The sequence below is a fragment of the Melanerpes formicivorus genome, unplaced genomic scaffold (assembly GCF_026170545.1).
Source record: "Melanerpes formicivorus ecotype bairdi unplaced genomic scaffold, bMelFor1.0.p_v2 SCAF_28, whole genome shotgun sequence".
NCBI classification, from domain to species: domain Eukaryota; kingdom Metazoa; phylum Chordata; class Aves; order Piciformes; family Picidae; genus Melanerpes; species Melanerpes formicivorus.
In genome coordinates this window covers 9,439,328-9,454,234 of record NW_027142380.1, presented here as the reverse complement: position 1 = coordinate 9,454,234, position 14,907 = coordinate 9,439,328, and the positions used below count along the sequence as shown (strand labels likewise).

Below are 14,907 nucleotides of genomic sequence, written 5' to 3'. Positions count from 1 at the left end.
GCATCTTTAATTCTACTCCACTTTTGAAGCAGAAGCTGCACTGAGTCAAGGGATGGCATTTTAGCAAACAACTGCACTGCTGCAGTCATTCGTTTTTCAAGGGTGTGAGCAAGACAAATATCTTTCAGGGGTTACTGGGAATCATTCTGCAGTTGTATCCAGTGATTAGAAACATATTTTATGCCATTTGCAATCATCTTCAACTTTGTGCTCCTGTCCCCCTCCCTTTTATTTGCCTGTTCCAGTTACCCTCTCTGATCCTTTGATTTGGATGGAATTTGAGCCTCTTCAGCTTATTTGATTGCATCATTCGAAGTTATGCTGGAATAGCAAATTGTTGTTATAATGAATAATGCCTCTGCTCTCCTTGGATTTCTTATTTATTTGTTCAATTGCCTGCCCTGGGTGAAGTTTATTGTGGTGGTGGTGGGGAAGTAAGTGAATCCTCAATTTCAAGCTTGCATGAAAATGTTTACTTAGGTGACTACTCTGGGTACAATAAAAAGAGCCAGGCTGATGCTTAGTGGTAGTACTTTATAGAGGAAACTCTTATGTGAGCAATTAAAAGCTGTTGAATAAGTACTAAGTATTTGGTAAAACACGAATTTCTTTCATGTCTTGCATGAATGATTTCTCCTTTTCTTCTTTTTCATTATTTGCCCCTTTCCCATTCTGAAGAAAACAGTCTGGCAGGTTTAATTCCAGATTTGCCTCCTTTCCCCAGGTTCCCAGATCCTTGGTACAACAATGTTTTAAATGGTGAGGCTGCAGTGAATTAAAGCAAACATTCTGATGTACCAAGGTTTTATCGAGTCTGCAGAGCATTGTAAGCTGGATAGCAGAGCTGTGGCTTGCTGCTTCTCTGAATAAACACCATAAACATACACATGAAGCATTACAAGGGGGTGAGGATGTTGCTTTCTTGTTGTCCAAGCATTTATTGATTTATGGAGAGCTTTATCAAATACAGATGTGCAGCATTTCCATGTTTCCATTTCCCCCCAGCTGTTCAGTGGGTTCAGAAGTGATTTTGTGTGTTTTAAGATCCCTTAGGGACCATTTTCCATGATATGCTTTCTTTTCCTGGGCTAATTTGCCTTTTTCTTTTTCCTCTGTTGATTTTCCTACACTAGTAAAGATAGATTTTTTTTTTCACTCCTTCAATCCTCCAATTTATTCTACCTATGCAGTATGCTGTGAGTACCTAAGTACCTATGGAGTATCTACGTACTATGCTGTGAGAGATCAACACCTATGACCATGGGCAACTGATTAAAACACATCAAAAGCTTTCCAGGCAGACAACACTGTTGCAAAGCTGACTTCACCTGTAGTATGGGAGTGGATATCCTTTAGCTGTGCAGTTCAGTAGGACTTCTGGATTGGCTGAGCCCATGGAATAAGTGACATCATATGGCTCTTGAATAAAAATAGGACCATGAAGGGTTTCTTCCCCTGTGAAAGAAAAACAATAATGTAACATTAGACATCTTTAGCATTGCCCTTACACATCAAAATGTCCTTTGGTGTCCTTAGCTTTTGGTCAGAAGTTAAGGCCTGCTATTTCATTCAGCAGAGAATCCACCTCCAGACGTTTGGCTGTTAAGGAGGAAATATTTCAAGTCTGATTGATAATAAAATCCCATATCCCAGGTGCTGCTGATTTATTTTGCAAGTGACAGTGAAGGCTAGCTGCTTTGCATACTTCCTATGGAAGCTCTGTGGTTGACTAGTAAATCTCCCCCATCCACCTCCTACTTGTGCTCTAGACCATGACTGGAGGCAAGGAAGGCTGAAGTTGTGGCTTTTGGTGTTTGGTGCTTCTACCTCCTTCCTCACCTGGTGAACTGAAGGTATCAGCCTCACATCACCCTTTGAAAGATCAGCAGCTCATTGACTGTGACCAAACTCTACCAACACAGACATACTGCTACAACCCCTGGGAGTCTGTCTCATGGGAGAGGGTGGACCTCAAGCACCCTGGCCAACAGAGGGGTGGGGGTGAGGAGCCTGAGGGGAGACTTTGGTCGCTACAACTCTCTGAAAGGAGGTTGTAGTGAGGTTGTTGTTGGTCTCTTCTCCCTAGTATCAAGTGATAAAATGAGAGGAAATGCCCTCAAGTTGTGCAAGGGGAGGTTTATACTGGATGTCAGGAAAAAATTCTTTCCTGCAAGAGTGGTCAGGCATTGGGATGGGCTGCCCAAGGGGGTGGTGCAGTCACCATCCCTGGAGGCCTTCAAAAACCAGGCAGACGTGGCACTTCAGGAGATGGTTTAATGGCTGGGGTGGTGTTAGGTTGACAGTTGCACTTGATGATTTTAAAGGCCTTTTCCAACCTTAGCAATTCTATGATTTTATGATCTGAAGCAAAGAACATCTGGAAAAACTCTAGAGAGTGATGAGGAAATGAAAATGTTTTATACTGAAGCTTTTTTGGCCAGAAGCCTTTATAAGGATAGCAACTGCTAATCACAATCCACATATCTAAATTGAGATGCCCGCTCCTCTGTGTCTGTTAGCCAAATTTACACTGTGTCCCCTTTGGAAACTCAGCAAGCCAGCCCAGCTGTGTGTGTGTGTGTGTGTGTGTGTGTGTGTGTGCTTTCATAAGCACTACCTGTGAGAAATAGCCTTATTGGAGCAAAATTCAAAGTAGCAGTCAAAAGAGATTGATTTTGCTTTACAGCACAATAGCTGTTTGGGCAGGCACATCTCATTTTAAGAGTAGCTCATGTTATAAAGGAGAGAGCTTGGGCATGGCAGGAAGGAAAAATACATCCTTGCAGCTTAGGATATCAAGTACATCAGGCTGGTAAAACAGCTGAGGTGAGCTGGTGGCTTGCAGACAAAACATTAAGCTTGGCTGAACATTACATCTGATACTACAAGTGACAGAGCAGACCATAAAATGCAGTGAATCACACACACACACAAATAAATATCAATTTCCATAACTTTTTGATTCTGTTAAAGTTTGCAGGCTATATGTGAACCAAGAGAAGGCTCCAAATATTTCATGCCTTGTCCACAACCAGTGGCACGGGTGGGAACCTCAGGAAATAGGAAGCAAACACAGCGAAAGAAGCTGTCAGCCAACTACCTTCAAGACATGGTAGGGTTTTGCTGTTTGCTTTTGGTGTGGTTCACAGGATCACGGGATGTTAGGGCTTGGAAGGGACCTCTGGAGATCCTCAAGTCCAAGCCCCCTGCCAGAGCAGGACCATGGGGTCCAGTGCAGGTTGCACAGGAACAAATCCAGCCAGGGCTTGAAAGTCCCCAGAGGAGACTGCACAACCTCTCTAGGGAGCTGATCCCAGTGCTCCACGACCCTTACAGTAAAGGTTTACTCAAATACCTAAAGATAAGCATGTTTCCCACTTTTAGCTCTATCTGCAGCTTAAATTATTTTTTTGTCTTCAATTATTCTTTCTAACTTGATCCTTCCAGGTGTCTTTAATCATAAAGCAAGATACAGCAGGAAAAATATTTAACTTCTATCTTACAGATCCAGTCCTCTAATCAGAAGGCTTACACACCTCCCACTACTGACCAAAGACCGCCACAGCAACCCCATGCAATGCTACAGGATGGGGCCAGAGTGGCTGGTGAGTGGACAGGCAGAAAGGGACCTGGGAGTAGTGGTTGATAGTAGGCTGAACATGAGCCAGCAGTGTGCAAATGGCAATAAGGCAAATGGCATCCTGGCCTGCATCAGGAAGAGTGTGGCCAGCAGGAGCAGGGAGGTCATTCTGCCACTGTACACTGCAGTGGTTAGGCCACACCTTGAGTCCTGTCTCCAGTTCTGGGCTCCTCAGTTTAAGAAGGACATTGAGACACTTGAATGTGTCCAGAGAAGGGCAACAAGGCTGGGGAGGGATCTGAAGCACATCCCTGTGAGGAGAGGCTGAAGGAGCTGGGGTTGCTTAGCCAGGAGAAGAGGAGGCTCAGGGGAGACCTTCTTGCCATCTATAACTACTTGAAGGGAGGCTGTAGCCAGGTGGGGGTTGGTCTCTTCTTCCAGTCAAGCAGCACCAGAACAAGAGGACACAGTCTCAAGCTGTGCCAGGGGAGGTTTAGGATGGATGTTAGGAAGAAATTCTTTCCAGAGAGATTGACCATTGGAATGAGCTGTGCAGGGAGGTGGTGGAGTCACCATCCCTGGAGGTGTTTTAAGAGGGGACAGGATGAGGCACTTGGTGCCATGGTTGAGTTGAGCAGGTTATCCTGGCGGCAATAACAGCGCACCTGAAGGATGGCCAAGGGCTCAGGTCCAGCCAGCATGGATTTAGGAAGGGCAGGTCCTGCCTCTCCAACCTGATCTCCTTCTATGATCAGGTGACTGCCTGGTGGATGTGGGGAGGCCTGTGGATGTGGTCTACCTGGACTTCAGCAAGGCCTTTGACACTGTCCCCCACAGCAAACTGCTGGCTAAGCTGTCAGCCTGTGGATGGAACCACTACACTCTGTGCTGGGTTAGGAACTGGCTGGAGTGCCAGGCCCAGAGAGTGGTAGTGAACGGTGCCACATCCAGCTGGCAGTCAGTCACCAGTGGTGTCCCCCAGGGATCAGTGCTGGGCCCTGTCCTCTTCAACATATTAATTGATGATCTGGATGAAGGGGTAGAGTCAGTCATCAGCAAGTTTGCAGATGACACAAAGTTAGGAGCAGATGTTGGTCAGTTAGAGGGTGGAAAGGCTCTGCAGAGGGACCTCGACAGACTGGACAGATGGGCAGAGTCCAATGGGATGGCATTCAACAAGTCCAAGTGCCAGGGGCTGCACTTTGGCTACGGCAATCCCATGCAGAGTTGTAGGCTGGGGTCGGAGTGGCTGAGAGCTCCCAAACAGAGAGGGACCTGGAGGTGCTGATTGACAGCCACCTGAATATGAGCCAGCAGTGTGCCCAGGTGGCCAAGAGGGCCAATGGCATCCTGGCCTGCATTAGGAATAGTGTGGCCAGCAGGAGCAGGGAGGTCATAGTGCCCCTGTACTCTGCTTTGGTTAGGCCACACCTTGAGTCCTGTGTCCAGTTCTGGGCCCCTCAGTTTAAGAAGGACATCAAAACACTTGAGCGTGTCCAGAGAAGGGCAACAAGGCTGGGGAGAGGCCTTGAACACAAGCCCTATGAGGAGAGGCTGAGGGAGCTGGGATTGTTTAGCCTGGAGAAGAGGAGGCTCAGGGGTGACCTCATTGCCCTCTACAACTACCTGAAGGGTGGTTGTATCCAGGAAGGGGTTGGCCTCTTCTCCCAGGCAACCAGCACCAGAAGAAGAGGACACAGTCTCAAGCTGCGCCAGGGGAGGTTTAGACTCGAGGTGAGGAGGAAGTTCTTCACCGAGCGAGTCATTCGGCATTGGAACGGGTTGCCCAGGGAGGTGGTTGAGTCATCGACCCTGGAGGCGTTCAAGGGGAGATTGGACGTGGCACTTGGTGCCATGGTCTAGTCATGGGGTCTGTGTTGATAGGTTGGACTCGATGATCCTCGAGGTCCTTTCCAACCTAAGTGATACTGTGAGACTGTGATTAGATGGTGTTGAGTGATAGGTTGGACTCAATGATCTCAAAGGTCTTTTCCAACCTAGTTAATTCTATTCTATTCTATTCTATTCTATTCTATTCTATTCTATTCTATTCTATTCTATTCTATTCTATTCTAATTCTATTCTCCTCTAACTTTTCCTTGATTTCACCCTTTCAGAATCAAAGGATTGTAAAGTAAAGCAGAACGTTGCCCATTTCTCAAGATAATCTCTGTTGTTGTGGGAAGTAGGGTAAAAGAAAATGTATTCAGCAAGCCATGCAGGTCAGGGCAGAGAGGTCCTCAAGAGGTGATGGCTGGATATAGTTAAATCATCTTTATTTCTTTTTTACCACTTTTCTTTTCTTTTAATCTCTTGACAGTTTTTAAGGCTTCTTTTCTCCCTGTTTCCACAACTGATCCTTTGACTTGTTGGTTCTTTGATAGGAATTTTCTTTCCCTCTGAGATAATTTGCTCAGCCTGCTAGACACTCTCCTTACCTTCCCAGAAATACCAATGAAAAGCTTTTCTAAAGCACCAAAATGACCTGGAGATCATTGTCTTAAATCAATATAACTGGGTGAACCTGAAATTAGCACTGGTGAGCTACCTGCTGGATGTGAGGATCTCTGGCTTAGCAGATAAAAATGTCAATACTTTGGTAAATCTGGGATAAAATGTCCATGATGAGTTCTCAGTGGAATTTAGAGACTTTGGAGTTTGTAGACTTTTGAACATCATAGGCTCTTGTGATCCTTTTCAGTGTCCTCAATGCAGCAGACCCTTTTGTGTCACTTAATCATAGACTCATAGAATGGCTTAGGTTGGAAGGGACCTTTGAGATCATCTCCTCCAAATCTCAACTAGACTCAGCTGCTCAAGGCTTCACCCAACCTGGCCTTCATTACCCCCAGGGAGGAGGCATCCACAACCTCCCTGGGCAGCCTATTCCAGAGACTCACCACCCCTGTACTGAAGAACTTTCTAATTAAGGAAGATTCAGGAGACAAAAGTTTACAGAACTCCTTACAGTGGATACCTCACAGCCCCTGTCACAAAATATAATGTCGATGGATTTTGCCAAGGGTGGCTTTGTGCTGTCATTTTGGGGTTTGCTTTAATATCCTTTCCTTGCTGCCTGACCCACAGCAGAGCATAACATCAAATCTGTGAGAAATGCTGTACAGTTTCTGAGCCAATGGTGTACTGGGAGTCCATCTCTTATTGATAGAAAAGGTCAGGCTGGTCACTTCTAATTTCCTGATGCATCCTTTTGTGTTTTGCACAGAAGGTGGTCAGACAGCTTCCTTCATTCTTCAGATTCAATACCAGGCACCATGATCGCTCCAGAGATACAAAAGAATCATTGTAGGACTGTTTACTTTTGTTAAGATTCAAAAGAAAAGGGGAAAAAAAATAACCAGGATTTTATTATTATTCTTACTATTTTAGATCTCTTGGAATACAAATATTTGATTAAACTTATCACTCTCACACACAAAACTGCTGTGCAAATCCTCAGCATGGGGCTTGAAGGCAAATAAGAACTCTTGCCAGAGAAAGTTTGATAAGTTCCAACATTGGAGGTGTTCAGGAGGAGACTGGACAGGGTGCTTGGTTGCATGGTTTAGTTGATTAGGTGGTGTTGGATAATAGGTTGGATATGATGATCTCAAAGGTCTTCCAACCTGGTCTATTCCTATTCTATTCTATTCTATTCTATTCTATTCTATTCTATTCTATTCTATTCTATTCTATTCTATTCTATTCTATTCTATTCCATTCCATTCCATTCCACTCTATTTTACTCTACTCTACTCTGTTCTGTTCTACTTGTGATGCCCAAGCAGTTTGATCTCCATAAAGACCAGGCTTATGCTAGTCTGAATTCAAATCCAAAGTATGAGGGTGAAGCACCACTCTGTTGTTCATTATGTGGCATTGTCTTCAGCCAACACAGAGATTAACACACTGCCAAAGCCTATTTGGGGGTTTATTTTGTTCATAATTATGTATCAGCAGAGGATATCATCAGTGCTTTCCCCTCACTGCTTCGTGGGCAATGGTTAGTGCAACTGGACTATGGTATTTGTGTCAAATTTAATCCAAGAGGTTTCGGTTAGTCACAATAAATATTGAAATGTTTGTGTGCTGTCTCATCCAGACAAGGGGAACGAAACACGAGTCTGGAGCCCACGCTTCATCAGCTTCATTTCCAGCCAAATCCAGCTCCCTCTTCTGTTGTCTGACTCTGGCTGGCTTCATAATTAGCTCCTTATGAGGCCATCATGGTTTTGCTGGGACAGAATCCCAAGCCAGCCATGGTCTGTAGACCATCAGCTGCTTCGAGTTAAGCAGGACAGGTGACCTGAGTTGGCTGCAGGTGTTTCTTATTCACACTCAGTATAAAAGGGCTCCTCCTGGGTGGATTCCTCTTCATTATTCTCCTGCTTCTCTTCAGGTCTGCTGGTTCTTGCTCACCATTTTGCTCCCAAAGACTGCTTTGCTGTTTCTTGTGAGTACCACCCATTCACTGGGCTGAGTACAGCTTTACCTCTTTTACATTAGCATTGGTAGCACTTTGGCTGTTACATTAAATCTGTTTTAATTTCCACCCATGGGGCTTCTCTTCTTTTCATGATCTCTCTTTCCCAGCTAGGAAGAGGTCATCAGGTAATAGAGCAACTGACACAGGTTAGCCCTGGGTGCAGGCTGAATTTCGATAACATCACAGTGTTTTCCTCTTGTTCTATGGGCAGTGATTAGCTGCATTACTCAAAAGTGATCACCAATATGAGATAAATTCTGTTTGAAATGGAAAGTGTCCTGGAAACCTCATGCTCTGTTTGCAGAGAAAGACCACGTGAGGCTTTACGTGTGCCTGTGTGTGAGTCAGATCCAAGCAGACAAACTTCAGAGGATTCATTGCTCAGGGACCAGAACTGTACAGCTCTGTTGTTCTGAGAGCTCCAAGCTCTGCAGTATTTGCAGCTTCTGTTATTATTTCTGTTGCCATGAGGTTTTGTGGAGCTACTTGGAGATTAGGAGCCCTTTGTGTTGTGGAGCAAGTAGTGAGAGGTCTTGCATTGGAGAATCCCAGATGAATGAGGGATCAGGGCTGAGCTGCTCAGAGATTAGGAGTCCTGTGTGCTGTAGAGGAAGTAGTGAGAGGTCTTGCATTGAAGAAACCCTGATAAAAAAAAATGGATCAGGGCTGTTCTTTCCTCACTTGGACTCATGCAGTAGGGATGGAGGGGTCATACCACTGCATGTATATGTATATGGGTCTATAAGTATCATACCAGCATATCCTTGCTGAAGATTCAAGAGGTCAGAATAACAGCCAAACTTGCACTCTGAAAAGCTTCCAGATGCAAAGCTGCTGTAATTCACATAAGCAAACCGGATAAGGAGGAATTTATCCAGACTATTAAGTTCCAGGAAGGCTGTAAATTCCAGGGCTAGTGAGTTCCTAATGAATCTTTCTTAATGTGCTTTAGATAGAGCTTTATATTTGATCCAAAACATTAATATGACTTTATGGGCCAAAGCTGACACCTGATTAAGGGGCCTCTTTTAAATCAGCTTGGTAGTAAAACACGTGTCAGATCTAGCAAAAAGAATGGGACAGGTGACTTAGAGACTTCCTGGTGATGACAGCATAGGTAGGGAAACATGAAAAACCCAAATGGCTTCAAAGTTTGCTTTATCTTCTTCACAGCTGAAGACGTTGGTCAATTTTAATTGGAAGAGGGAGAATTCCTAGAGCCCATAGATTTCTGGATGTGGTGGAGTCTCTTTTTAATTCTGATGACATTGGGGCTTTTGATTGAATATTGTCAGAAACAGAATGGATTAATCCTTTTCCCCATCAAAAGCCTGGATTGGGTAGCTCAAGGACTTTAAAGAGAGCATGACAGATGCAAAATGAGAGGTAATGGATGAGGCACTGTTTGTTAACTAGAAAGCCTGAAGTAACACACAGCAGTTCAAAGAAGTGGATATAATGCTGAAAGAGAAGATGGGAAAAGCAGCAGCAGAAAAGGGCCATGAAAGCATTCTGGAGAAAGAAAAACAACTTGTCAGTACTAGAGGCAGTGGGAGGCAGGCTTGCCTCCAATTCCTCTCAGTGACATCCACCTCTCAATCAGAGTGAGGCAGAAGACAGAGACAAAAAAGAAAGGGTGATTAAAAGAGACATTATAGATTCGAGCAAGGAGAAGCAACCTAAAATCTGTAGGATTTTCCCAAAGGACTTTCAGCTTTCATGTGTTTTCTCCCTTCAGACACTGATGCACAGAGCTCCGGAGACACAGGGCTCCTTTCAAGTTTCTGCTTCTATTGAAAAAGTCAAACTGGGAGCAGTGGTGAAATTCCACATTGTCTCTGTTATTAGACACCCAAACCAGAAAGACACTTAGCTAGCTCTGATGTAGGCAGAAAGGCACATTGAGGAGACATGCAGGGCAAAGTCCTGGCCCTACTGCAGTCAGAGAAGCTCTCAGTAATGAATTGAAGTTTGGCACTCAAGCCCAAGTTTTACGTGTGGAGCTGTCTAGTCCATGACAGTCAATAGTGCAAGGCACCCCTTTCATCTGGGAATCTGCAGAGTAGTGATTCCCCTTCCTCACAGACTGCAAAAACATAGTGAGAACAGGGAGATGAGAGAGCTCATCCTGGAGTTCTCAGCCCAGCAGAGACATGGAGCACTTGGGCAAGAGCCAGAGGAGGCTACAAAAATATTGAAAGGGCTGGAACCTCTCTGCTACCAGGAGAGGCTGAGTGAGTTGAGGGTGCTCAGCCTGGAGAAGAGAAGGCTCCCAGGACACTTTGTTGTGTCCCTTTCAGTACTTAAGGGGTCTGCATGAAAGAACAGGGAGAGATTTGTTTATTTTTTCAGCAGGCCCTGCTGTGACAGGACAAGGGCTGATGGTTTAAACTAAGAGGCAGATTTAGACTAGAAGGAAGAAATTCTTTATGGTGAAGGTGGTAAAACACTGGCTGAGGTTGCTTGGAGAGGTGGAAGGTGCCCCATCCCTGGAACTGCTCCAGGTCAGGTTGGACAAGGCTGTGAGCAACTTGCTCTAGATGCAGGTGTCCCTACTGACTGCAGAGAGGGGATGGACTAGATGATTTATAAAGATCCCTTCCAACCTAAAGCAGTGAGTCTATAAATGTGACCCCTTCACATTCCCAGTAGCAGGGTTGGAGCCATCATTCCAAACAGCTGCCTCTATTTATCCCTCCTTCTCATCTGTGGAACCAGGAGAGTCACGGTTCACATCTGCCAGTGACTTCTGGATAATCCTGCTCTGGATTTGAGTTTGGAGACCTCATCTTCAAGACTGGAGTAGCTGGGGTTCTTCCAACCCTGGCAAATGACCTAGAAACATTAAATGTCTCTAATGAAAGCAAGTCTGCAGCCCTTAGATTTTTATGCCTTGAAAAAGTCTTGAAATATCCTAATGTGCTTCCTGGTGTTTAAACAGAACCTCTATGATGTATACCAGGTAGGGGGACCTGGGACTAATGTCACAAACAAGACACTCAGGTTATATACTGCAGTTGGACTTGACACTCTGGTTATATACTACACTATAGGTTGGACTTGATGATCTCTGAGGTCTTTTCCAACCTGGCTGATTCTACAGTGCACATCTTCCTGAAGTACTTGGTTGTAAACCCAAACAAAAGTATGAAATATTACCTTACTCACAGAGCCAGCTCAGGACTGCCAGAGTCTGGCATATGCTATTAATGTGCAATATATATCACAGGTAATAATTAAGGAGGTAATATATAAAACTGACCATAGTCTTGAATTATGAGCCCTTTTTTCCCCACTTAAATACATCTATTGACCCAAGATTTTGTCAGAATCTGATGCTTCAAACTTTTTTTTATCAGTTCTATCATGATAATATTGCTTCAAGACCTGGAGTTAACTTTCTGCCAATATAATTGAGCATCAGAGAATTTATTACCCATCTGCATTTCAGTCTAGCAGAGAGAGACACATTCTAATTCCAAAATAATTAATGGGAGCTCTTTTAAATGCCAAGATGTGATGTTTCTCATGATATCATACTGAGTAGAGCAATCAGGCTATCAGCTGTAGATTTACATGATTCTCACAACATTCAATATAAAAACAAAAGATTCCCTGAAGGTTCCAGACCAGAAGCTCAAGCTCCAGTGAGGGGAAATTGCTCATAATTGTTGCATTTTTGGATAGCATTCAATGGAGCTTTGCTAATCCACTCTTTTGGCTACTGATGAATGCAGATTTATGAAGAATTCATTGTGCAGATATGTTGAGAGTCACAATAGCCTCCGTAGATATAGGAGTTAGAAAGTCACAGATTGTATCAGGTGGGAAGAAAGCCTCAAAGGTCATCTTGTTCAACCCCCCTGCAGTAAGCAAAGACACCTCCAACTAGAGCAGGTTGCCCAGGGCCATGTCAAATCTGATCTTGAATGTCTCCAGGGACGGATCACATCACTGGGCAGCCTGTCCTAGTATTTCACTACCCTCATTGTGCAGAACTTCCTCCTGATTTCCAACCCAAATCTTCCCTGCTCCAGTTTCAAACCACTGCCCCTCATCCTGTCTCTACAAACCCTTCTAAAGAGTCCTTCCCCACACTTCCTGTGGGTCCTCTTCAGATATTGAAATGTAGCTCTAAGGTCTGCCTGGAGCCTTCTCTCCAGGCTGAAGAGCCCCAAACCTTTCAGCTGTTTTCATGAGAGAGAGGTGCTCACACCAAGGTATGAACTGCATTGAGAATGTCATCATTTAATAAGAAACAAAAAGATGTGTGAGCACCACCACTTGAGTTACTAACTGTGTGTCTAACTTCTTGGCTTTAGGGGAAGTTGGTGGGGGATTTGGAACACAAGCCCTATGAGGAGAGACTGAGGGAGCTGGGGTTGCTTAGCCTGGAGAAGAGGAGACTCAGGGTGACCTTATCGCTCTCTACAACTACCTGAAGGGAGGTTGTAGACAGGTGGATGTTGATCTCTTCTCCCAGGCAACCAGTACCAGAACAAGAGGACACAGTCTCAGGCTGTGCCAGGGGAGGTTTAGGCTGGATGTTAGGAAGAAGTTCTATACAGAGAGAGTGATTGCCCATTGGAATGGGCTGCCTGGGGAGGTGGTGGAGTCACTGTCATTGGAGGTGTTCAGGAGGAGACTTGATGGGGTGCTTGGTGCCATGGGTTAGTTGTTTAGGTGGGTTGGATTGATTGATGGGTTGAATGTGATGATCTTGAAGGTCTCTTCCAACCTGGTTAATTCTAATTCTAATCCTCTGGAGACTTTTGTGTGCAATTTAGACAGGACAGGGGAAGCCTTTTCACTTGTGCAGGTGATTTGTTTGATGTCATGAACTTGGTCATGCCCTTCAGATCCAGAACAGTTGTGGAACAGACATCTAATTATGGAGGCAAATACCCAGAGTGAAGTTTGAGGGATGTGCCTTTATGATGCACAGTAATCCTGATGCCTGCTCCTCTCGATGAAATCTCATTAGTGTTTGTGTGTTACTAGGCAAGATGAATAAATAATAATGAACTTTTTCTTTTTCCAATCTAGTGCACAAGCATTTTGTTTACTGTGATTTCAGTCATAAGTGAGACCTAAATTCGATGACAGATACTGTTTGCTGCAGTGTACTCTTGTAATAGTCATTTGGCTCTGCTGCCAAAGTGACTCAAGGCTTAATTCAATAATTTACAATACAGGAAAAGATAACAGCTATATCATTTCATATCCTGCCAGTTAAATAAATCCAACACTTTGTTTCCTTACAATTTATTTAATTATTTTTTCTCTGTGCTAAATTTTACTGTCCTAGAATGATGGTGGTTAATTAAGCTCAGATAGATTTTAGTCGCTGCTGTCGTTGATCAGCTCTGGATTGTTGTGTGATGACTCCAAAACTCCATTCCAACTATTGACAGATGCTCGGGGTGGCGGGGGAGAGGAAACAGGGAAATGCTACCCTAGAATCAGTGAATTCTTTTGGTTGGAAAAGACCTTCAAGATCTTCAAGTACAACCATCACCTAACTCTACTGAGTCTCATATTAAACCATGTCCCTCGGTACTACATCTGTTTTCTATACACCATCTTCCTGGGGAGGCTGTTCCAGTGTTTGAGAAGCCTTTTAGGGGAGAAGCTTCTAATCTAAACCTCCCATGGTGCAACCTCAGACTCTTTCCTCTTGTCCTATCTCTTGTTGTTAGGGCGAAGGGATGACCCCTACCCGACTCCAACTCCCATTCAGGGAATTGTGGAGAGCAAGGACTCTCCCAAGTCTCCTTTTCTCCAGTCTAAACAACCACAGTTTCTTCAGCCACTCCTCATACTTATTCAGCTTGAATATACATTTAAGTATGTGGCATATTACAGTTGCACTTACACTCAGAATAGAGGAAAAGAGAATCTTGGAAAGTTCCTTGAGCTTCTAAGCTACATTTCAGGCTTTTCATTAAGCATCTTGCTTTGCAGCCCTGCAATCCCATGCATGGAGTGACTCTAAAAACAGAGACAAAACCAAATTGCTCTGCTGCCTCCTTCCTCTAGATGCTGAGCAAGGAATCCTCTGTCTCTCTTTTTGCCCTTTGGCTGTGTTAGGATAAACCATCTGAGTGGCTTGAAGGAGTTAGACTGAAATGCCTTTTCCCTCTGTGCCCCTCGTCTTGGCTAGCCTGAGGTATCTGGGACAACCAAGCCTTTTAATCTCCAAGTTCATTTACACACATCTTTACCATCTTTCATGGCAAGCCTCTTCCTTCCTCATGGCAAAAAGACTTGGGGAATCAGTTGGAAATATACTGATCAAATGCAATGGAGGTTGCTAGAGCACTTTGTTATTTTATCTCCCCAGCCTGACTGTAATTTCAGTCTAGAAAACACTCAGCAGCCTGATGAAGGCTGAGTTTGGATAACATTTTTATGGCTGGTAGCAGATACAGTTTCATGCTTCGTTGGTAGTTTTTCATTTTCTGTGTAGGGACTGTGAGCCAAAGGGCTTTGAAGCCAGCAAAAGCCTTTCATAAACCTCAATGGCCAATGGATCAACCCTACCAAACAAAGTAGTAACAACTGGTCACCCATTTTTTTTCCCTGTGTAATACTACTCTGTAATATCCTATATCTATGAGTACATAAATGTCTAATGCATATGCATCCTTGCAAGCAATTAGACTGTAGGGGAAGAGGAGAGATCTGATAATAACATCCCTTTGCTCTTCTGTTTGTATTGACTGCACGCTATGTAATAAATTATATTTGGCGTACTAAATACTTTTGTGTTTGCTAACTGCACCAATTCCCTCTGCAGCAGCTACTGGATTATGAAGACAGCTGCATTTTTTTTTTTAAG

At 44.1% G+C, this 14,907-nt stretch overlaps 1 protein-coding gene across 6 annotated transcripts in view; it reads right to left on the bottom strand.

Annotated features, from left to right (window-relative positions):
* Positions 1 to 14,907, bottom strand: part of CNTN6 (contactin 6) — a 200,441-nt gene that overhangs the window by 123,530 nt on the left and 62,004 nt on the right. For all 6 annotated transcript variants that reach the window (XM_068154394.1, XM_068154390.1, XM_068154389.1 and 3 more), the window contains one exon: positions 1,329 to 1,455. In XM_068154394.1, coding sequence (XP_068010495.1) covers positions 1,329 to 1,455 — 127 coding nt within the window. The remainder of the gene's footprint in view (positions 1 to 1,328; positions 1,456 to 14,907) is intronic.